We start from the raw sequence: 23,285 nt of genomic DNA, 5'->3' as shown, positions 1-23,285 counted from the left end.
GGGCTTGCATATTAGGAATCTCAACCAAATTATAAGACTCTTTCCACTTTTGGCTGATGTGTCATGCAGAGGATAAACAACTGAAAAGGAGAAATATTTTAAGTACTCTGTGAAATAAAATGTTACAGGCTGGAGATTGGGGAAAGGCAAACATATCAGTACCTGTGTGCCAGAAGTGCTTCCCATGGTCCCAAGTTTTATTCAGCTGTGTTAGTAACTAGTATGAGTAAAAACTAACAAGGCTAACAACTTCTAACAGGCAGTAAGTTTGATCTATTAAATAAGAGAAAGCAGTTCTTTAGACTCGAAAGAGTTCCACAATACTTTAATTCAAATGTAAATACAGGTAAAACTGTCAGTATCTTGTTAAAAGGAATCCCAGTTCTTCTGCTCATGTGGTGGTTCATTTTCACGACTGAATAGGTTAGCAGCCTGTAAATCAAAAACTAGAGATAACAGGAGAGGAAATTCAGGAACATATAACTCATTTGTTTACGTTTTGTAATACGATCTCAGCAGCCAGTGTTTACCTGTTGGTTAGTCATGCTGAGAACTAAAAAAGCTTGTAAGGGAAAACTTCATCTTCACTGAAAAGGTGTCTTGCTTTACGTAAAAGCCAAGTCTGTTTTAAGGCTTTCATTCCTGTGTCTGTCACCCTGTCAGACAGGGCAGCTGAATGCAAGGGATGGAACCCACCACTCGGTCTCTTCTGCAGCAGGGAACACTTGGCTTCAGTTCCAGTAAGCTTGGCTCGGGTTACAAGCATAACCCCAAGCCTGCCCATCTGCTGGTTCCCCACGCTGAGGCCGGAGGGGTGCGATCCCATGGAGGGCGATGTGGCTGGGCTGCCTGGCCCGCCGGAGCGCAGGGCGGGCGGCGGTGACGGCCGCGCTGCCGCTGACTCAGCGCGGCGGGAGCAGCGCGGGCTGCTCGCTGCTGACTCAGCAAGTAACAGCCTGCTTCACCTTTCTTGGCCCAAAATGGGGGGAGAAAGAGGATAGGCAGCTGTTTAAAAGCCATTATCTTCTCGAGGAGAGGAAATGGTTTGGAAAAACGACTTCCCCGGGGGTGAGTAAACGCCTGACTGGCCGTCGAGGCTGAGTTATTCGTCTGCTCTGTCTTGTAGCAATTTGCTGACAAGCAGTAGTGCTGCCCAGCCTTCCTTAGGAGGCCAGAATGCATCCTTTGGTAGAACAGTTCTAGTATCTTCAAAGTAACTTCTTCACCGTTTGTGTAATATTGGGAGGTTATACAATCCAAGAGAGCAAATAAATCCTCCTTTTCCCTGAGCTAGTGACTTCCTGATCCAAGTACACATCTCATTCTTATAGTCTGTTGCCCTGTCACTTTGCTAGAATTTGGGAATTTACTAACTCATCTGCAGTTATGCTTTGATCTGTAGTACAACAGCTGTGAGAGTAGTCAGTAAATACTCATAAAACTTAACCTTACTAATTATTTTTTCTATGGAGAGGCAGCAAAGATAGGAACATTAGCAGTAAATATCAAGTGTAGGTGTAGGAACTCTTCTCCTAACTCCTGACAGGGTAAGCATTTCTGAGTGGGGTTCCTTAAGGAATTATTATTGCTTGGTAGCAAGAAGAAGAGACTAGAACACAGGATTACTGTGTGGTTCTGTTTGTCTTTGCCATCAGATTCCTTGAAAAAGTCACTTTCTGTGTTGCTGCTTGTCAAGCTGTGATTTGTTTTACTGCAGAAAGGGAAGTTGTGAGAAAGAATACAGAATGAATAATTGGGGGGGGGGGTCCTCCCTTTGTAGACCTGAAAAACCAACATTTAAAATTAACTTTTAAAAATGTAAGTATGAGAAATGCCTGCTATTTACTGCTTACAGTGGAGAAACAGCTGCAGGGTTGCGTAAGTACCAAGGTGACGCGTGTGTTACTAGATGGGAGGAAACAGTTGAGACCCAAAGCATTTTTTAAATGGGAAAACTGCTGACTTGCAGCCTTTTTTCAATGAAAACAATTTATTGTTAAATCATCTCTCACTTTCTAATATTGTTTTCTTGTTCTCTTCATATTGGTCAAAGAACTTGGACAGTAGGTAAGTAGCAGTAGGCTTTTCAAGAATCCATGGTGTACAATATATCCTATATATCTTGTATCCAGCTTTTAAAAGGTTGCCATTACTCTGCCTCCCTTGCTCTTATTCTGTTATATTTTCTGTTGGCTTCAAGACTGCTTAATTTAACTTGCATGTTAATGTAAAACCTGACTGTATTAAAATAAAACGATATTGAAGTTTTTAATGTAAAGCAACTATCATACAGTTAGTGAGAAATGGAAATGATCACTCAGTCTCTGCTTCTTCCCCTTGGAATCCTTTATATACTACACATTGTTTTCTTGTAGGGCTAATTAGCAGGGTATCAGTCAATGTAGGCTGACTGGACGTTACTGGAAAAAAACACAAACATCCAGTGACTGTAAATTTGCACTCCAAGGCAAAACAGGAAATGGATACTAATTCTGAGATGTGATTCATTACTTGGTCATGAAGAAAACACTTCTTTGACAAAGGTCCTTGGGTTCTTTTGAAGGAATAATTCACTAAAGGAAAAGAAGATTATGTTAAATGCACCTGGTTTGAAGTTTCCATGTACTACTTGGTCTACATTGAGTTGAGCCCATCTTGTCAAAAGTTCAGGAAAGCTTAGTGCTTATTAAATCATGTTTCTCTTCCATAGGTTCTTTGACAAACCTTATGCTTGTCACTCTACTGAGGAAGCTGCCTGTCTGTGTTCCTGATAATTTGAATTATTTTCTGCCATGGTGATTTTTCTCAATTGAAAACATTGTTAGTAAGAGGCTTCTAATTCTGCTTCCTTTGAACCTTGTAGGCCCAACCTATTTTTTAGAACTGAGCCTGCTGAAGTCCAGTTGAACAGATTTTAAATGGAAATGCTCTCCAAGAGTCTAAAAAAATTCATCAGTGGTTCCCATATCTAGCTCATAAGTTTGAAGGGAATTATTTTAGAAAACCACTCTGATATAATTCCTCTTCTTTAAATTCAGCAAGCCCTTTAAGGTGGACTTGGAGCTTCTTGTTGCAGCTATTGTACTGGAATTCATCACTTCTGTTAACAAGGCCTCTGCTTAATCTCTCCACAACAGAACCTTCTTTGAGAGTTTCTTGTATAGCTTTGTGGGTGTGTGCTTATTTTAGAAGTTGTTTTTTTTCAGGGTTCTCTTGACTCTCTGTCCCTTGGGTTAAATATGGATGAGATATTTGTGTTTAGGGTGTGCAGTGTCATTGTATGTTCCTTTTACTTGATCATGTTCAGAGGAGAAGAGCTAGAAGTTGACTCTTCTCGTGACAATAGTGTTCAAGTTGTTACTTACAACTTGATACAATACAAACTGATGACATTATTGGGGTTTGGTTTCAAAACCAAGTCGTGTGAATTAATATTTATCAATTTCCCTTCATGGGTGTTTCAGCATGTTTTCTTGTTCCTGAAACACAGTTCTTTTGAGCAGATGTTGAACTCTACTGTGGGCTGATGTAGGCGAGGCTATGCAGGACTCGATGGCAACGTGCAGCTGCCTGAGCTACCCCGAGGACAGAGCGAAACTTCCTGTTGGTGACAGACGATGGAAAACAAGGCCATAAACTGCGACTGCAGAGGTTCGCGCTGGACACTTAGTTCCCAGAGGGACAGTGCAGGGGTAAAACGGGAGGTGTGGTCAGGCAAGTTTTCAGATCGATCTGTTGACAGCTCTGCAGCCCCTGTTGGTCACACCTGCTGCGGTGCTGCAGGGCGCTGCTGCGACCCGGGAGTTGGAAATCGCTGCCAGTCCTGGTAGCTGGAAACTCTTTGTTACTCTTCATGGATAGGGCCACGCTGGCACTTGCTTTTGTACCTAAATGCTATTGTGTTCACGTTTTCCTGAAGCCGGCTGTCCCTGAGGCTGTGTCAGAGAGGTGTTCCTGAGGAAGCCCGCGCCAGACCTTGTCCGGTGGAGGCGTGTCCCGCTCGTCCTCAGCTGTGGCCCGTGCCCGTAGCGCTCCACTCTGCACGCCTGGAGTCCAGCAGAAACTCAGCTTTAGGATTCTGGTGCCTTTACCGAAGGGAGGGCACCAGGCAAGTCCTTCCCCCCCCTCCCCCGCGCCGGGCCCGCCCGCTGCCGGCGGAAGGGAGCGGCGGGGCCGGGAGCGGGATGGGCGCCGGGAGCAGGGCCCGCCTCCGCCACCACATGATGCCGCTGCTCCTTCCTGCCGCCCCTGTCCCGGCGAGAAAAGGGAACTGGGCGCCGGGCGGGAGGAAGTGATTCCGCTCCCCGCGCCGGCCGCGGGAGACGCGCGGCCCCTCCGCCCCCTCCCCGCCGGGCCGGGCGGCGCTGCGCGGCTGCCCGCGGAGGCTGCGCGGCTGCCCGCGGAGGGAGGGAGGAAGGAAGGCGGGGCCGGGCGATGGCGCGGCTGGCGCTGCTGTTGCTGCTGGCGCTGCTGGCCCCGGGCAGCGCCTTCAACCTGGACGCGGAGCGCCCGGCCGTCTACTCGGGCCCGGAGGGCAGCTACTTCGGCTTCGCCGTGGACTTCTTCGCTCCCGACCCTTCCTCGTAAGTGCTCCGTCCCTTCCCGAGGCTCCGCTCCCTCCCAGCGGGCGCGGGGAGCGCCCTGGGCCGCCCCTGCTTTCCCCGCCGGGCGGTGGGCGCGGGCGGCAGCGCGGTGCTGGCGCCCAGCTGAGGATGAGGAGGACGAGGCGGGGAGCGGGAGGAGTTCCCCGGCTCGGCAGCCCAGCCCTGGCCGCTGGCTGACCGTGCGGGCGGGGGGAGCCGGCCCCGGGGCGGCTTTCGGAAGGGAAGCGGTTCGTGAAGCGAGAGGAGCCGGTCGCTGCCCTCGGCCGCGGGGACCTCCCCGGGACCCCCCGAGCTGCGCGGCATCGCCTGCCCTGCTCGGCTGGCTCTGGCTGCTGAGCCTCCGTCACCGGGAAGAGAAGGTGCTTTCGTGTGCGGTCTGTTCGCTCCCGAACGCGGCTTCAGCGTTGCATTGCTGGGTTTTCTGAGTAGCCTGATCGGTCTGCGGTTTATGCAAGTTATAGCGATAATATAAATACAGCGTATAAAGATGACGGTAAGACGTTTTGTTTCGTTATGTCTTGTACCTGAGGTTTTGTCCCCCGAAATGTGGGAAGTTCTGTTGTTCTCTTTTTGTACTGCTCTTTGCAGAAGTGCCCCGTTCGGGTTGTGCTGTGTCTGTGTGCGGCACAAAGCTGCTGGCTCTGCTGCAGAAGAAAAAAGTTCCCTGTAAATACTCTCCACATCTGCTTCCTGAATACGTTCTCGTTTCACGTTAAATGAAAATGAGGCACTGAGCAGTAGCTGATGTGTTTTAGCCTCCTGAACAGTCATATCACTGATTTCCAAGTCATGATGTTGCTGTAATGAGTGGTCTGTACTTCTCAAGTGTGGGCTACATTAGGATATGGTTCTTGCGACTTTTTTCCTCCCCTTTCTCATTTTAAGGGCTGTAAAGCTGGAAAAGCTACTCTCTTGCATCATGCTGAGGGGATTTTCTTTCTTGATCTTCAGCTTATTAAACTTTATAAACAAACTCTATAGCGATTGAGCAAGTCCTTTTGCAGTACATCAGCTACCCTTGTTTGTGTTTCTTTATTGCCTACAAATATTAGAAGTCATCCTGTCTTAACTTGCATGTGTTGCAACATCCATTCTGTGCTATCTTAATCCTGTAAGTCTAAGTACTAAAGGAGAAAAGCTTCTCTTTGTGTTTCTGGCTTTGTTTTTAAGGCGGCGTGTGTGGCTCGAAAGTTATCCGGTGCCTGGTAAATGCATGTAGTAAACTCTCTTCTTTGCTTTCTGATAAGGAATTATGTGACTCAGCTCTTGTTGAAATCACTATTCAAAACCTTGTCATTATTTTTATAATAACTAGTGAGCTCAGTGCATGGGTGTAAAGAAAACAGTGTTACCTTTTTTTTTAAAAAAAGCAAAACCAAAAAACGCTTGCAACACAGGTGGTTTTCAGCCAGCGTGGTGTGACTAGAATGTAGTCTTTTATCTGCTAAGCTAAACTGTAGTACTGCACTTCATCTTAAATTTAAGCTCATAATTGAAATAATTAGGCAGCTGTTACAGGAGCAGACTCTAACAGTGTTAAACTTTGAGTTTATGCCTCTGGAGGCCGATCTTTGGCTTCCTGAAATAGCCAGAAATTCTTGTACGTGCTGTTTTCCAGACATAGGCCCATGTCTTCCCCATCATTCAAGAAGGATCAACACACAGAAGCAGACTGGAATGCCTGCAGATTTCCTCTAGCTGTTAGGAATGAACAGCAAGCTCAGTGATGTCAGCAGTTCAGTAGAAAACTGACACAGCATCATTAGTAAAGTGGGCTCAGTAAAATGAGCCTTGTTACATGATTCCTATTGAATGTCGTGTGTGTATCACTTGGTTCTTGCACCTTTGGTCCTGCTTTGTGAATTTTTATTTATCACCTGATCTTTACATGAGTACTAGAGATGAAATGAATGTAGTCAAGCTAAAGCTATTTGGATTGACTAGCCCAACAACAAGAGAGTGTTATTAGTTCTTGAACACTCTAGCTGCTGTTTCATAGTCTATTTTGACCCATTGGATTCCAAAATCAAGCATATTGAGAAGTCCAGGATGAAAGAGCTATTCCAGGAGCCCAAATGGCAGTCTGGTACAGCATGCTGTGTGGTGTCTGGCAGAGGGCACAACTATACTACTGTGTGACTGAATGTAATTGACAAAAGCTGGAAAAGGCTTCTCATACACACAGTTTAAAAAAAGATGGTATGCTAGAAGCCAGGCTACCAAATGCAAGTACGTGGAAATACCAGTTTCTCTTTCTTGGCCCATGGCAAAGCACTGGTAAGTGATGGCTGCTGTAGGAACACCCACGGACACCAAACTCCTGAGGATGTGGATACACTCCCAGTCCTGCCCACAGCCTTGTGTTGGGGCAGGTGGTTGGATCATGTAGGAGAGAGGCAGTATCAAGGCATAGATGGTGTCTTCCCATGGAAATAACAATTTTGTCTCTGTTCCCACTTTCTTTATGTGGATGATATACTTTGTATTTAGGTTATTTGTATATTTCTTTAAGACCTATGACAAAATCTTCTTGTTTAGTCTGTGATGATAAAAATGTTTTGCGTTTTTTTTTTTGCTTTGAGAAAAGAGTTGACTTAACTTTTATGGAGTCCCATAATAATTCCTTGTTAATAAACATCATTCCAGAGTAGTAAGAAATATTTAAAATATATATTACGGAATGAGGGTTATTTTTTTAACAAGTATTTTCTATGGGAGGGCTTATCAAAAATTAGTAATACAACAGTGAAACGGGTGGCAAGCTAATACTTGTTTAATAGGTAGTACTTAAAATAATGTGTTTCTTTACTTAGCATTATGATTTTTATTTTTAAGCGTTCCTTTTATGCCCGGAGAGAACAAGTTAAGTCAATGATAGCGTTTAAAATTCTTATTTGTGGATTCGAGAGAGTCTGTAAATGGCAACTAAGGAAAACAAATGGATTGCCAACTAGCCTGGATTTTCTACCAGGGTCTACACCAGGATATGTTTATGGTTTTGAATACTCACAGGCTTTGAAAACTAGTGGCTTATGGTGGTCTTCGTATGAACTGAGTTTTGATGAGGTGTTACGTGTTTATACCTACTATTTCCATCTTCAGAAACAGAAACTTAGCTCTGTAGTAAAGCTGAAATTTGGAGGATGATTCTGGGAACATTTGTTAAGTCTGGATCCGCCTACTTGGAGACGTTCTCTGCAACCAGTCTTGTGGCTTGTTCAGCTAACTCATTTTCAAAACTAAATAACCATTGTGCCTGGTATGGGATGGTAAGACTTGCTCTTGTAAGCTGTATTATCTCTGAAGCAGTCCAGATGGAAACAACAGAGCAGGAGCTGTTGAAAGGAAGCATTTTGTTTTACGTCTTCTATACATCTTTGTACTTAAAATTGACTTCCTCAGCCAAGTGCTGATGACTTAAGTGTGTCTCAGAGGTGTCACAGTTGGTGCACGATGTTTAACCTTGTTGGCAGACTTCAAGGGCCTTATTTGGTTCTGGCTTTTTATTCTGTTTCTTACTTTGCAGCTTCTGAGTTTTCCCACCTGTGCAGGCATAATCTCATAGCAGTTCCTGCTCAGAGGGCATTTGACTTGTTCATAGAAGTGGATTTCTATAAAAGAAGAAAATATCGTAACAAGAAAATTGTTACTGTGTAATGAATTTCAGTTAAGATTAACCCATGTACAAAGCTATTGTTGACAGTCACTTGGGTACTTGGAGATTCTTTTTCAAAGACCATTTGCTAATGTTCTGCTGACTCACTGCTCAATACCTTCTGAGCTCAGAAGTGCTGTTGTTTTGTTCATATATTGTTTCCAGTTTTGACTGACTTCTTGAATTACTCTTACATACAAAATTAACTAGAAATTATGCCAGCTGATGACTTGCTTAAATTACACAAGTACATGATTTCCTGTTCTGCTGCATACGTACTCATTTTTGAAAGGAAAAAATATGAAAGGTCTTTAATCTTAAATATTTCAAGTAGGACAGAAAAGTTTTCTCATCTTTTGTCTTCTCTTTCTGCTGATTTTTTTTTTTTCTGCTTCTGCTTGGCAGAAAAGAGGGACTTAAGACCAAAAACCTAATGTGAATTTCTCTAACTCCAAGTAGTTCCAGTCAGATTTAGATTTCAATGGGCAAGGCTTTTGCTTTATTAACTCTTCAGATGTCATGAAGTACCAATGTCTGTGTCTTAAGTCTTGAAACCTTTGTTTTTTCTTTTTTTTGCAGGACATTTCTGCTGGTGGGAGCTCCAAAAGCCAATACTACCCAGCACAACATTGTAGAAGGAGGCCAGGTGCTCAAATGCAGCTGGAATTCAAACAGAAACTGCCAGCCAATCATATTTGACTCCACAGGTAACATGTAGCTCCCTGGGAGGGGAGAAGGGGGGTGTCTTTGCTCTAATCCTCACGTGAAAGAGCAGAAGGGATTCAGATTCAGTTGGGGTTTTTTGATGGTCCATCTGAAAGCAGCCATTTTTGGACTGGCAGCTACTCAAGGCTTTGTCATCTTTTCCTTCCTCTCTTCTCTTTTACAATTCTGTTGTCCTTGGTATGTGCTGAAAGTCTGAGTGAGCATACATTTTTCTTCTGTTTTAACCTATTTATATTTCGCCTCTGCACTTGCCAGCAACTCTAAAACATTTGGCAACCTAATTCCCAATAAACCTCAAGGGGTTTATTACCTCTTAATACCACAGCATGTGAGGAAAGATGCTTTTTAATATCAGCCAAGGTGGTATAGACAGAAATACTTAGAAGGTCAATCTGAAGCTGAAGAGTATAAACTTGAAACCATGGACAAAATTTATTTCCTCCCCCCCCCTGCCTTGGATATAGCTTTGTAATATTTATTACATTTATGATAGCAGCACTCAAGGTGCCTCAGGTCAGAGGCATTATGGACCCATTTCTGAAGGATGGTAAAGCTTAGCAGCAACAACGCTGACATGAAGCATTTCACTCAGTCTTCATGCTCTGGTGCACACAGTGATTTCCACAGGCTGTGGCAGGTCATATGAGAACAGGCTGCATGTGCTTTTCTGCTTGAGCCATTCAGTGTTGAATCCTGTTTTCCACAGCATGTTTCAGGCCAGTGGAAAAACCTTTCCATGTCATGGGAGTGGATTAGCAAGATCCATGTGGCAGGGCAGAGGAAACACCTGTGCTTTTAAGGTCTAGTTGGTTATATTTTGCTTTTGACTCTGCTGGTGTTTTGACTTGGCAATCTAATGGCTATTAAATTTATGCAGCCTTTGTAAATTGTGTATGATACAGTGGAGAAACTCTTCCTCCTACACCATTGTCAAGGCATACAACAAAATGTTGTTGGTGGTCAGATTTCTGAAACATCCATGTATTTTTCTGCGAACTGTTGTTACCAGTTCTCTTGAACAAATACATAATGATACATACAAACCCCAAGTTACTAGTCTCTTTACTGGACCCTTTCTGTCAGATGACTTAAGATCTCCAGTATGCTGCCAAGTGTGACATTTTATCTGCATCAGTGTTAAGACAGAAAAAAAATTGTTCAAAAATTTTGTTTGTGGGTTTTTTGGTTTGGTGTGGGTATATTTTATTTTTTTTTGGGGGGAGAGTGTTTTGGTATGGGGGTTTTTTTGTGTGTTTTGGTTTTTTTTTTTTTCACTTGGGGCTTATTTGCTAGACTACAGATGAGTTTGTTGTAAAGAGAGAATCTACATGTCCCTAATAACTAATTACCACTAATAGAACAGCCAACAACTTGCAGCAGGTAAAGATGAGTCACCTGGCAGGTTCTAGACACATGGTCCCTGGGGAGCTGCAGTGCATTTATCTGTCTACAGTGTTAACTTTTGTAATGGGCTTTTCCATATGCCAGGCAGAGTATATGGCTACAGAAGCCACCTGCTTTGCTCTGTGTGTGCCTAAGGTATATGCTACTGGGCAGACAGTGTTTTGCTTATAATTTACCTTGAAGTAATGGGCATGTTAATAGCTTGAAACTTAACAGTAACAACAACAGGTCATAATGGCTTAAGAGGATTTTTTTCAGCCACATTTTAACTTATTCCAGCTTTGTGGCAATGAATTGGGAAATAATGCATTTGTCAATTATTCTCTGGGTGAAAAAGGGCATTGTATTTTGGCATAATAAATGCCCTGAGACAAAATAAAACGTCTTTTTCTTCGTGCATAATGCAATGGTTGGTTGCCTGTGTTACGATGACAATGTGCTGCTGCCAACACAGTGTAAACCCCCTGCCTCATAAGGTCAAGGGAGTTAGGGAAGATATGATTCACTTAACAGGAAAAGGAGGCAAGAAGATTTGACTGCCGTGATTTGAGGTACTAACGCAAAGGTGCTTTTTGTAGATGACTAATTGGAACCTCTGCAAGAATTCAGATTCATCCATCACTATTTCAACATGTGTGTAATATGATTTTTAAGTCAGGAAGTATTGCTTAGCCCTGCCATACAAGGCAGATTACTCCCCCTCTAAGATTATTTAGCTGTTTTGTTGTGGGAAATGGTAGGTTTCTGACACTTGTAAAGGGGAAAAAGAGCACATGTTCTGCATAATTAATGAAAGGAATTTCTTTGGAGTTCTTTTCTGATTATTTACAGCTCCTAAGAAATCTGACCTGTGGAAATAACAAGAACATTGACACTTGTGGCTTTCCTCTGTTTACCTGTTGATGCCAAGCTCCCTATGTCTACTTGCAAAGTTGCAGTTATTATTAGGTGTGCCCTGTTGCTCCTCCCGTTGCCCTGCACCAGGCAGCCTAACTGGCTGATCCCCACCCAGGCCAAGCCACTGCATCTTCCCGTGGAATCCAGGAGCAGGGAAGAGGCCACGATCCTGTGCTGTGCACATGGCAAGGGGATGGAGGAAAGAGCGAATTGTCTTCTGACTCTGAGGCTGTGTTTGTCTGCTTGTCCCATGGTTGTATCACAGATATGAGAGTAGGGTTTTATAGAGGTCCAGCAAGTAAGGTTCTTTCTCTTTCAATTATTTTTTGTTACTACACATTACTTGGCTTTAGTTTAAGTTTTCCTCTAGCTTTATGGGTCCATTTCTCTTCCCTGTCTGTATAAAGGGCACACACAGAGTTGGGTTTTATTTTCTAATGTTAGCTTTTGTCTTAAATACCATATTGGCACGGAAGCGTGGTCATTTACACGGGACTAATACCACAAGTATTACGTAGCCCAAGAGAAGGTACTAGCTGCTTTATGTTAATCTTTGGAGGAGGAATTAATTCTTCAAGCCCCTACCTCGTACCAGCATTGCTTGTCCCTTGCGTTTACCCTCACTCCAGCTCTTGGGAGAAGAGCTGTAAGTCATTAAGCTGATAGTTCCTGGTAGTACCAAATTTACTACTTGGTTTCATGTGCATGACAACTCAGCTCTTTCTGGAGAGGAGCTGGGCAGTAGGGGTCCATTCATGGAACTTGCATGCTGACAAAATATGTATTTCCCTCCTTTTTACTCTCTTCCCACTAGCCTGTAACATAATGAAACCCTCACTGAAGTGTACTTTACAGTCTTTAAACTGCTGGCCAGAAGAAGCTCACTGTTCCTACGCAGTGTATTTTCTCATTTAAACCTGCAATATATTTGTGAAGTGGAAGGGGAGTCTCTCCCCTTGTCCTGTATCTCCCAGCACGACAGTTACAGGCATGTGAAAACACAGTGGAGAATATTCTTTATAACTGTCTGTGTGCGTGTGTTTCTGTGCATATTATACTAATTGCTTGTTATGTTCTGGTGAACATGGTGGCTTTGGGAGGCAAAATGTTTGTATCACACATTAACACTTCCCAAATGTAAAGATGCTTCGCTGTGGGGCTTCTGAGCATTTTAGCACTGACATCAGTTGGCTTTGATTTCACATAGTTATGACTATGTGAAAATTGCATAACAATCTTGTGTGGTAGAAAATGTCCTCAAATTCAGGGGTGTGTTTAGCTGTGCTGCATGTACTTGTGTGTACATGGCCAGAACGTTTTGGTGTTGTGTTTTTCTGTGGGGTTTGGTGTTTTGTTGTTGTTGGTTTTTTTCAAGTATTTCGAGTACCATTAAGCATGTATTTTTAGGCTGTTTTTTGCTTTTATAAGCACAAAGATTAAGTTCAAAAGGAACAAGAGAGCTGACTGCCTCACATGCAAGCTGTTGCTGTTAGTAATGCAGAAGTGAAATGTTAAGTAGTGCAACTTGTATCTGTTACTCTAAGAGGTTATCCTGCAAATCTAGACAGAAATAGATCAGATAAAAAGGTGCTGTGTAAGTACGCAATCTGCCTTACTCCTCTTTACCTTGGTAATTCTAAAGCTACATCTGCCACAGGTCACAAAACTTGTTTTGTATTTTGACTTAGTAATATAATTGCCACAGCATTACCACAAGTTCAGTTGAATTGTTAAGTGAAATACTTGGGATTTTTCCCTCTTGCTCAGTTAATTTTCAGTTAAAGAATGTGTAGGAGAGTGTGTTGCTTCAGGACAAACACTGGGGGGAAAAAATCTACTTTCTCAAGATAGTATATTCTTCAAAATTATCATGAGCATAAACAATATCAGTAAATCCTTTCCTTTGTGAGGTGATTTACATTTTACATTCAGATTACTAAACCCCACAAGTTATAGGTGAAGGTGGGTGAAAATTTGTCTTATTTCTTAACCCTTCACAGTATCGGGGAATTTTGTGACTGAAAACTTGTTTTTGTTGTGGTTTTTCTGTTGTTTGTTTGTTTTAATCTATAGCAATAAGGGAATGTTCTGATTCCTACAGAGAAGAGAAAGAATCTGGGAAATCAAATGGTGGGAAAACTGCTCTTACAGCTTGCTGAGCCCTAGTACTACTACTTCTGCAAGACTGACCTGAGAGGCGATTCCTCTCTTAGAAAGCTCAAGAGTGCCTAGTGAGCAGTTGGCTTCATCTGCCAGCTGCCTAGCAGCTTTTTCCAGGAAAAACATGTTTCTTGTGGGTAAACTGTAAAAGGAATGCACTGAATATAGCAGTGCATTTTCTGTTTCTGATCAGTTTTGAGACAGAGGTCCAAAAACTTTTGTGTTACAGACACATTTATTCTGCCTCCCCTTTTCTCCTTCCACAGCCTTCATGGACTAGCACAGCAAGGCGTGCATAGATAGTACCAAATATTACTTTAAGTATTTCCATTATCTTGCTCAGGGAGAATATTCTTGAAAAGTTACTGTTTTCTGTGAGTTATATTTCTTTGGTGTAGTTGTCCATCTTCTGTGTATTAAACGAAATATGTTTTTTATTAGCAAGAAGAGGATCAAAGCTTAGAGCCAGACAAGAAAACGAGTGAGCAGAGGAGTGGTCAAATGTGCTTTTTAGGAAAATTAACAAGCCATCTTTCTGTTTGGATTTAGGTATTTTTTAGTTTGGCATGCATGGGATAGCAGGGTGGATACACTTAGCTAATTGTGTGACATCTAGATAAATACCACCATTATTTAGCTATGGATTTTTAGAGAGCAGGATCACTCTGCCTTTCCATTCTGACAAACTAAAAATTCTTCAGAGACCCATGTAACCAGTTGGAGTTAAGTCTGTACACATGGGAGCAGTATGTAACAAATGAATGTAAGCCAAATGAGTTTCCTATATGCTTGTTCAGAATTAGTCATATTATTTTACTTTTCATCTGTGGGGTTCTAGCTCTTCCTCAGTCAATAATACTGTGAAGTGGGTTGGTACGAATTGAGTTTCTTGATGCTCTCATGGCTCTTCATAAAAATGGAACACAATTATTTTGTTATTGTCAAGTTTCTCTTGCAAAAAACTTCTGGTTTTTAAATGAGAACTTCAATTGAGAAATGTACCTGCTCCAGTACAGGATGTTTGAAAGTGCAGCTCTTTGTCAGCATTGAGAAGTGCAACGCTGAGACTCTTTCAAGAGCTTCTGTGTTTAGAATAACCCAGTGAAACATAAACAGCTCTATGAACTGTTGCAAAGAAAAATATGCACATAAAACAAACTTGAATCTCTTTGCTAATGAGCTGCAGATTTTTTGAGCAGATTTTGTTTTTAGCAGGGAAAGATCTGCTTGTGCAGACAATGTATTGTTCTGCTCTTCAGAGACACAGGACAGATGGCTAAATTGTCATTCCTTCTTTTGGTACAAGCTTGCCCTACTGCTTCCATTCTCTGTATCACATCTCAAAATTCAGGACTGGGGAAACTTAGAGAAGCTGCTGAATACTAAAAAGAGCATCTCAAATGTTTTAAGCTATGTGGTGTGTTTTTAGTGCTTCAAAAAAAGACGTTGGTGTAGTCTCTGGCTGCACAGGGTGTTATCACTGAGAGTTGTACAGTCTCTCTCATGGGTTTTGTTGCACCAGAGTCATTTTAGATAAATGGTTTGTTTTTTAATATTTTGAATGAAATTATTTTAAGACTGGTTATTTTGATCTGTGCTAAAAGAGGAGAGAAAGAAGCTTTTGAAAAGGGAATTACTTATAAAAACTCTCCAGAGTCTTTCTTATGTTTCCACATTTGTTTGTTGCCTTTTTTCTATCCCCAAGTGGGTGATTCTTGACAACAAGAGTCTTTGTTTGGAAGCCTAAACCACCAGTTTGGCATGGCTGTATCTTTCTGTGACCTATTTAGTCTGAAGTGGGTATTTTAACTGTCTTGTGCAGCTTCATGCTGTAGCATTGCACAGCTTAAGATCTGCTGATGTTGGGAAGTTATGACAGGAATGGTTGTCATGAGCTTACATTTGCCTTTTGGAGATTTTGATTATTTGTGCAAATGAGTCAGTTGTTCTTAAGTCCGTATTTTCCACTTAAGGAATAAGGAGGTGGATAAGGAAGCATGGGATAGGTCAGCATTTTGTGAAAATAACATGCTTTGAAAAAGTACTGTTATCTTTTTAGTTTTATTGGTGTTAGGGTGCAGTCTGTATGGGGATTTTCGTCTCCAAGGCTACTAATTTCGTCAACAGCAAAGGAAGAAATCTTGTGAAGACCGTTGATTCATTTGAAGTAAAATAGCTTGATTTTTATCTCACTAGATCTGTCACTACCTCAGTCCCATTCAAGTTGGGTTGTTATCGTGTGTGCTGGTGTGACTCAAGTTTGTGCTGGGCTCTGGGTACTGCTGTGAATACAAAAGAAGGTGGCAGACTGTGCAGAACCTCCTCCCCATGTTGTTATAGCTGACAGTGGAAAAAAGCTCATGCTTTTGTGATTAGGTAGAGTCCTGCATGAATACTGTTGGCTCTCTCTGTGTGTAGCTGGATCTCAACTGTATGACAAGTCGGGGAAAAAAGTGTCTCTTAGATTAGGCAAAGGGAAAAAACACTTTGGTTCCAGCACTGCCCAGGGAAAGAAGCAGGATTCATACCTTGGAAGAAGGGAAAGGGAGTAGTGGGAAGCTCTGTATTCCTGTCTCCCTGAGTCATTAACAAAACACTGTGGCTAAACCAAGGTTGCTAAACCATTGTCTGCCTCACAGCATGGGGAGTTTCAAATGAAGATAGGCTCCTACCCACTTGCTCTTGCCTCATTTCCTGCAGCTGAATAGCTGGGATTTTGGCTGGAAGGCTGCTAGCTTTGTACCACCTACAGTTCTCATCTTCTGAAAAGACAGCTCTTCTACATTCTTTAAGTTGGCCTTACTTTTGCCTAGTTGCCTAAAGTTTACCTTTACTTAGAAGGGGCAAGATCCTTTTTTTTAAATTGAAGTAGTTCCAAATAAGTTGATTTTAATGGAAATTCCCTGAACTGGAAGACTTATTTAAATTTTACAACTTAGGTATTCACAGTATGAGGTCACTGAACAAGGCTTCATCAGTTCACTGCCTCTTGACTCATAATTATCTCAGTTAAGTCTGGCATTCAAGCTCAAGGGCAACGGTTTTAGTTCAGTTTTGTCATTCCCAAGCAAACGGGCAGGCTGCAAGTTACAACGCGATCTGCTTACTCAGCTGCAGTCATTTTGTGCTAACACCATTGTTTCTGTAACTGATAACACTTACACTGGAAAAAGAAGGCGCCAACTATCCAAAGCTGAGAGCCAAAAGAACTTCTGCAGTGCAAGTACTCACTGAAAGTGAGAACTTCTGATTTTTTGCTATTATTTGGAACATAGCTTAGACTGTTATTTCTAATCAGCATCCCCCCATGTTAGTTTCCATTTATAAATTTAAATTCTATGTAATACAGTGAAGTGACAATGTCCAAGTGGTCCAGCAGCAACAACATACCTCTGTGATGGGTTTTTTTAAGAGCACTTCTGTTCCTGCCTTGCCAGCCCCATTGCACCACCTGAAAAGTACTTTGAGACAAAGCACTGTTGACTTGGCATAGCAGCCCTTTTTCCCTTATGAAAGAGTTCTGTAAAATCATGTGATGTGTACTACAATGAGAAGGAGCAAAGGAAAAACCATAACCAGCATTTACAGTTAAACAGTAATACCCTGTGGTCAAATAACATAATCCTGGAATTCATGACCCATCAAGTAGAAGTCGATGTAGCTGCTGCATTTTAATCTGACAAATATCATTGTGTAAAACTATGAATGTTTTCTTCAATATATCTAGCCAGAACGTAGTTCTTTATTGCCTAGCTGTATTTTTAAATGACTGTTTAAAATGTTTATAATTGGTTTAAGACCAAGGTATTTCTGAAACACTCTAAACTGAAATGAATGTAGAAATACAAGAAAAACAGCAGTGGCTATAAGAACTGTTACAGCAATCAGGCTGACTATATTGCATCAAAACATGGGTCTGGTTTTATAGATCCCAGTATGTTTAAATCCCAGCTGTATGACAGTTTGCTTCATTTTATGTAGGTAGTGTTTGTGGTTTTGGGTTGGTTTTTTTTAAAGGGTATGGGGGAAGGCTTTTGAAGTTGATTTTTTTTTTTTAAACTACCACTGAACAGTTAAAATAATCAGGGTCTTCAGACTAAAAGAAGTGCTGAAGTCAGTCCTGTATCTTCTCATGATAAATCTACTTTACAGGAAAGGTAAAACACTTTATTTAACTTGGATTTGCTTCAGTAAGAGCTCACTTTTAAAGTGTTCTTTCTTTGTCATCCCCAGTCAGGAACAAAACCACAAATAGTTTCTCATTTAAAGCAGGGGGATTTTTGATGACAAGGTGTTTTCCATAACTCCTTATTAAACTAGTTTCTCTTCTGGACCTGAGGTAAAGGCTCTCAGTCTTTTTACACAGTGTTTTCCTGGGGACATTTTGGAATATGGATGGCTAAATAAATGTTACTTTTTTTCTTCAATAGAGTTAACATCAGATTTAACCTGTATTTAATGATCACCAATTTTTATTTGAGCAGCCTGTGTTCCAATGTGCATACACCTTCTGCTTGATCTAGTTTTGGTGTCTTAATGCAATTTCCGGTGTTGCAGCCCCTCTAAAGCTGGCCAGGGAACCTCTCTCCTCAAGACCCCCTTTAGTTTTAGACAGTTGAATGTAGCTTTTAATACAGGATAAACTCCATGTAAGGCGTCTTAACCTTGTATGAGATGTTGTTTTACGGGATGTGCATCTGCATTGGCATTAGACTGTTTGGCTAACTTACATGTTTGTAAAATATTTTTGCAGTACTAGTGTATTATAAATAAACTTTCTTTAGCCAAGTTGCCTAATGGAGCACATTTTACTATGTGGTGGGGTTTTTTTATACTTAAGAATTACATATTTGTTGTTTGGGGCTTCTGAAATTGTGCTGGCTTCTGCCATCATGACATTTGGGGCATAATAAGCTTGGGGTTGTCTGTTTGCTTTCTGATTTAGAGATTTTAGGTTTTTAGAAGCCAGCTTCTGACTATATCTCCAAGCACAGATGTTTACCTATTAAAATAAAATGGAAGAGAGATTTCCAGTATTGTTCTCATTTTAGAGCTGAATCGGGGCTTTTTTGAGTACTGTAGAAAAAAAATCATTTTGTCCCCTAAAGACTGAAGGGGAGGGAAGTTTTTGAAGCTGCCATCCTGGATGTTGGTTCTTCCTCGGGTGAGAGCAGCACCTGCAGCTGAAGAATGCACAGAAAAGGGGCTGTGTTTGTAGCATGTGCTGGTAAACTACTGGTTTTTATCTTCTCCACTGCAGTCAACAGCTGTGGGTAGATGGCACCAGTAACCAGAGGATTTTTTGTTGTGTTTTTTTTTTAATTGCTTTATGCTGTCTAGCTGATGCCTTCAGCTTCAACTTGAGGGAAGTAATTTCCTTGACATCAGTGATAGAATTAGATTCCTCATAACACCGAATGGTTGTTTACGTGCTATTGCAGCAAGACCACTCCTTCTACTTGTTGCCTGTTGTTTTAAGCTTACATGGGAAGTTTCCATCACAGGCATTTTTATAGTACCAACTGTAACAGGATTTTGCTTGTGTAATTATCCAATAGTAGAGAAAGCTGTAAAATGCCATGTCATAAATATTCCCAGGTTTTATATTGTTGAAAGCTTTGCTTGGCAAGTAAAGCTGAGAGATTTCTTTGTATTAGAGAGTAACAGGACAAAGAGAATCAAAATGTGTCTGTCTAGGCTGTGGTGCCTTGCTAACCTTGGGTGTGGTTACAAGCAGAGCAAACCAGTTTTAACTCTGTGGTGCTGCCATAAAGGATGTATTTCCCAGCCATATGTTGGTATCTTCTCCCCAGCAGGTCATCACCACTTGCTTCCCCATGTAGTAGGTTGGGTTGGTTTCTGATCCCGTTGAATATTTTCTAAGTAGGGTTCATCTGAGACTTAACTCAGTCATGCAACTGCATCCTTCAAGCTCAACTCTCCTTGAGTGGATTTTCATGAATTGAACGCAAGGAAGGGAAAAGATGACAATAAAACAAGGGGTTTAACATGCTGAAGAAAATTCACTATTTGGAAAATGATCTGGTTTTCTGTTCCATGAGAAGGTGACATGCAGGTCTCCAAACTACATTTCTATCTGTGCAAGGGTGACAGTAGAAATGTTCAAGAGTCCATAAATCTGTGATAATTATCAGGCCCTCCATATCTTTAGCGCCTGTTCAATAAGCAAGTGGTAGAGAGGGTGACAGAAGAAGGTGGGGGTTTTTAATGACGTTTAAAATGAGAAAAAACCCAAGTTGTTCTCTACGATACTATCCACTTAGCATTGATTTCTACATAGCACAGTGGGCCCGATACTTGCTTGTTTTGGCTGACTCAGCAGATTAGAATGGCTTTTGTTGTCCTTTTCATGGGATTTTCCTAATGGAAATAACAGAGTCTTTCGAGAGACAAAACACTCTTTAGAAGGTATAAGACAAACAAGGAAGTTTTGGTTCAAGAGTGGTCACAGGTCTCTGATTCATAGTGGGGTTGGGTGTGGGGATTCCCCTCAGCAGTCTGTGAAGTGATGTATGCCTGCTGGCTGGTGTATGGCTCTTTGACTCCTTTAGCTTTGGGTGCTCTGAACCAGGGATTCAGGTGACTTTAAAAAGTTGTTTTCCAGAGTGTTACATCCATTTTTTAATTAGGCTGGCAAAGTTTCCATTGTGGTTTCAATGAAAGTACATGAGAAACATGGAATGACTTGAAGGTTTTTAACATCACACTCGCAGAAATACTACTAATTAAGATCCTTCTGCCAGCCTTCACCACTACACAGTTGACACACAGACACCAGTGCAAATTATCCTTTATATAACTTGGCTGCATGGCAAACTCCCCCACGTTTTTCTTGCTGAATACCCTTTCACTTGTAGCTGGTAAGCAGGCTGGTTGCCATGCTTTGTGCACTGCAGTGACATTCTGAATAGAGATGGTAACAATGGGTAGAATATTAGAAGAATTTCTGTCCTGATTCTAGCCCAAGGCAAAAGTCACATAATTTAATCAGAGCAATCTTTCTACTAGAGGCATGAGTCCTGACTTGGCTTTGGCAGTGATTCCTGAGCAGTGCTGTAATCTGCCTTGAAAGTCAAATATCTCAAGAATGAGGTATTTACTGTGTCACTGTCAAAGATGCCATAAACTTTGTGCTCTTAGAGCAAATCAGTATTGTACTCATGCTTTGTGTATAAAAATAGCTGCATTTGGCCCTAGATGTAAAAATAGTAATAAATCCTTTTTAAAGCCTATTTCTGTTCAAGGATGCTACCCTCCAGTGTTGCTGGTTTTTGCTCTTCTTTTGATGTGTCAAAACCAAACAGTTAGTTTTCTTCTTTATTGTTCTCACTGTACAGTTTCCTTTGAAATTATGCTGCCTTTTTGTTTTCTCTGTAGGCAACAGAGATTTTGCTCCTGATGATCCCCTGGAATTTAAGTCTCATCAGTGGTTTGGAGCCTCTGTGAGATCCCAAAACGATAAAATTCTGGTAGGTTTTTTCTTAGGCCCTTCTCAAATGCCTCAGTACTGGGATTACTGTACTGGAAAAAAATGTGAAAAGATCCAGATAACTCAGAGTCTAAACCAAATCCCACTAACCAACAAGATTTGTTTTTTTCAGATTTTACTGGCTAGCCTTTTGGTAACTCTTCATCAAGAAATGTAGCTTTTTTGTCAGGTTTTGAGGAAAGTAGTAGGGTTAGTTTGCTGAAGTTAGAACGTGTTACAAATTCTTGATGAACTCTTTACAACTGTTGCTTTAAGGGAATATTCTTTCTATAAGTCTTGACATTAATCAACGATTTCAAAAACTACAAACTGGAGGTTATTTATGCCCCAGTGCTGATGGTATAAATCTCTAAAAACATGTACATCTACTATTTTTTTTTCCTTACTGTTCTGTTGAAAATTATTCTGTACCAGCCAGCTTTTTGAAGAGGAATTTGTTTTCTCAGTGCCTTACGTTCTTTCTTAGGCCTGTGCCCCGTTGTACCACTGGAGAACTGAAACAAAACAAGAGAGGGAGCCTGTAGGAACTTGTTACCTGCTTGCAGGATCTAAATCTGTGGAATATGCACCCTGCAGGTCAAGTAAGTGCTGAGCACTTTTGTTGATGTTCTGCTTGGAATTTCTTTTGAGTTGTATTTTGTGAACATTTGAAGCAGGATGTTTTATAGGTATAGCCTAATAGGAATCACAAAAAAAAAGTCAGATCCAGACATCTGAACTCTGCTGAATTCTGAATTGAGGATTCAGCCCTTGCTTTCTCCACTGTAGACCAGAGGAAAATTTTAGATCCAGTATCACTACAATTGAGGACTTCAGTTTCTGGAAGGACACTTGTGTAGAATCACTCAAGCAAAATGATCTAGCAAGTGCTTTTTCTAAGACCAAATCTAGAGTCTTCTGAAGCTTAATTCTAATTATTCAAGTTATTTTAAGAGAGAGCTTCTTTTAGAAGACAAGGTTTTGCACAAGTTGGTTCTGCTTTCCATGTGTGTATACATCCGTAGTGATGCGTTGTTTTAATTATAGCTGTTGTTGAACATTTTGAGTCTTACTTGATACTTTTCATTTATATTGTTTAGTTGAGTTGGTAGATTATTCAGACAGTTCCAACCTTCTTGAAAATGTGTAAGTCTGAAGTTTGACCAGTCGATCTAGGATTTCATTTGCTGAAACTCACTGGTGAACAGCAGGAATGAAATCCAGTGTGGTCCAACATAAAAAGTGAAATAAGCATATATGAAATGAAATACTGCTAGTTAGGTAGTCACATTTCCAGATAGAGGGGTATCAGCATTTCTTCTACGGAGCTGTACAATCTTCTGATGCATTCTGGCAGGCATGTCTTTTGTTGTTGTTTTAAGCCAATACTTGAAACAACTTACTGGTATGTACCTCACAGATTTTTACTCCATATTAAGAGAAATACTACTATCCAGATGTATGATTTCCTGAATATAAATGGCAATTATTTTTCCCCAAAACTTGGGAAGATTAAGTACAAAATAATATGGAATTGCTGTTTATTTTGACTGTGTAAGGCTAGCACATATGTTAATATGTGTGTTAGACCAGCCCTAATGCTGTTACAGCAGTTGGTTGGGAGTTGTTGATAAAGAGAAAATAGTGACTCAGAAAAAAAGTTCCAAGGTTCAAGTTCAGGAGTGTAAGGTTACTTGGGAAGATGCTTTGGAAAGTACCCACAGAATCATCTGATCTAGTACTGGTAATATTTATTTTATTTATTATTGTCTTTCCTATCCATTCTTTTTTGCAGCCACTATTGATGCAGATGGACAGGGATTTTGTCAAGGTGGATTTAGTATTGATTTTACAAAGGTATGTGACTCTTAAATGATACTGATTCAGCAGACAGCTGCAAGTGAACACACCTGATACAGACCACATGCAAGCACAGCTATCATGGAACTAAATGTAAACTACCATTCCTGAGGTGGGGAAAACCACAACAAACACAGTCTTGTAAATAAACAAAAATAACTTCAAACCACTTGTATTATAAACCTGTTTCTTGCTCTGTATGCACAGCAGCATGCTTTCGTTTCTGGTAGGAACGCTGTCCTAACCAAGACAGTGATTTTCCAGCCTCATACCATAAACCTGCAGCTACTTCTCAAGTGAAATGAACTGGTAGTCTGTTTTTTTGAGACACTTATTTTGAAGGGATCAGTGCATAGCTAGTGTTACTTCTTGAGGAAGAATAACTTCCTGCTAAGGGGAACGGGTAAACAAGGTTCTGGTGAATTGTTGGTTGGTTGTTTTTTTACCAGCTAGCCAAAGCCAAAGACTCTCTCTTACTTTGCCATCTGTC

General features: G+C 41.2%; 1 protein-coding gene and 1 long non-coding RNA gene across 4 annotated transcripts in view; one reads left to right on the top strand and one right to left on the bottom strand.

The window, feature by feature from the left end:
• The first annotated feature begins 3,892 nt into the window (after positions 1-3,892).
• ITGAV (integrin subunit alpha V) overlaps positions 3,893-23,285 on the top strand; it is a 51,107-nt gene continuing 31,714 nt past the window's right edge. For both annotated transcript variants that reach the window (XM_051624305.1, XM_051624304.1), the window contains exons 1-5: positions 3,893-4,583; positions 8,839-8,966; positions 20,845-20,936; positions 21,423-21,537; positions 22,731-22,792. In XM_051624305.1, the coding sequence (XP_051480265.1) occupies positions 4,435-4,583; positions 8,839-8,966; positions 20,845-20,936; positions 21,423-21,537; positions 22,731-22,792 (546 nt within the window). In that variant the 5' untranslated portion in view covers positions 3,893-4,434. The remainder of the gene's footprint in view (positions 4,584-8,838; positions 8,967-20,844; positions 20,937-21,422; positions 21,538-22,730; positions 22,793-23,285) is intronic.
• Positions 7,253-23,285, bottom strand: part of LOC127386765 (uncharacterized) — a 50,046-nt gene continuing 34,013 nt past the window's right edge. For both annotated transcript variants that reach the window (XR_007889973.1, XR_007889972.1), the window contains one exon: positions 7,253-8,215. This is a non-coding gene — a long non-coding RNA (uncharacterized LOC127386765). The remainder of the gene's footprint in view (positions 8,216-23,285) is intronic.

The sequence above is a fragment of the Apus apus genome, chromosome 6 (assembly GCF_020740795.1).
Source record: "Apus apus isolate bApuApu2 chromosome 6, bApuApu2.pri.cur, whole genome shotgun sequence".
NCBI lineage: Eukaryota > Metazoa > Chordata > Aves > Apodiformes > Apodidae > Apus > Apus apus.
Note: the sequence above shows the minus strand (reverse complement) of the source record. Positions and strands in the feature narration are given on the sequence as shown.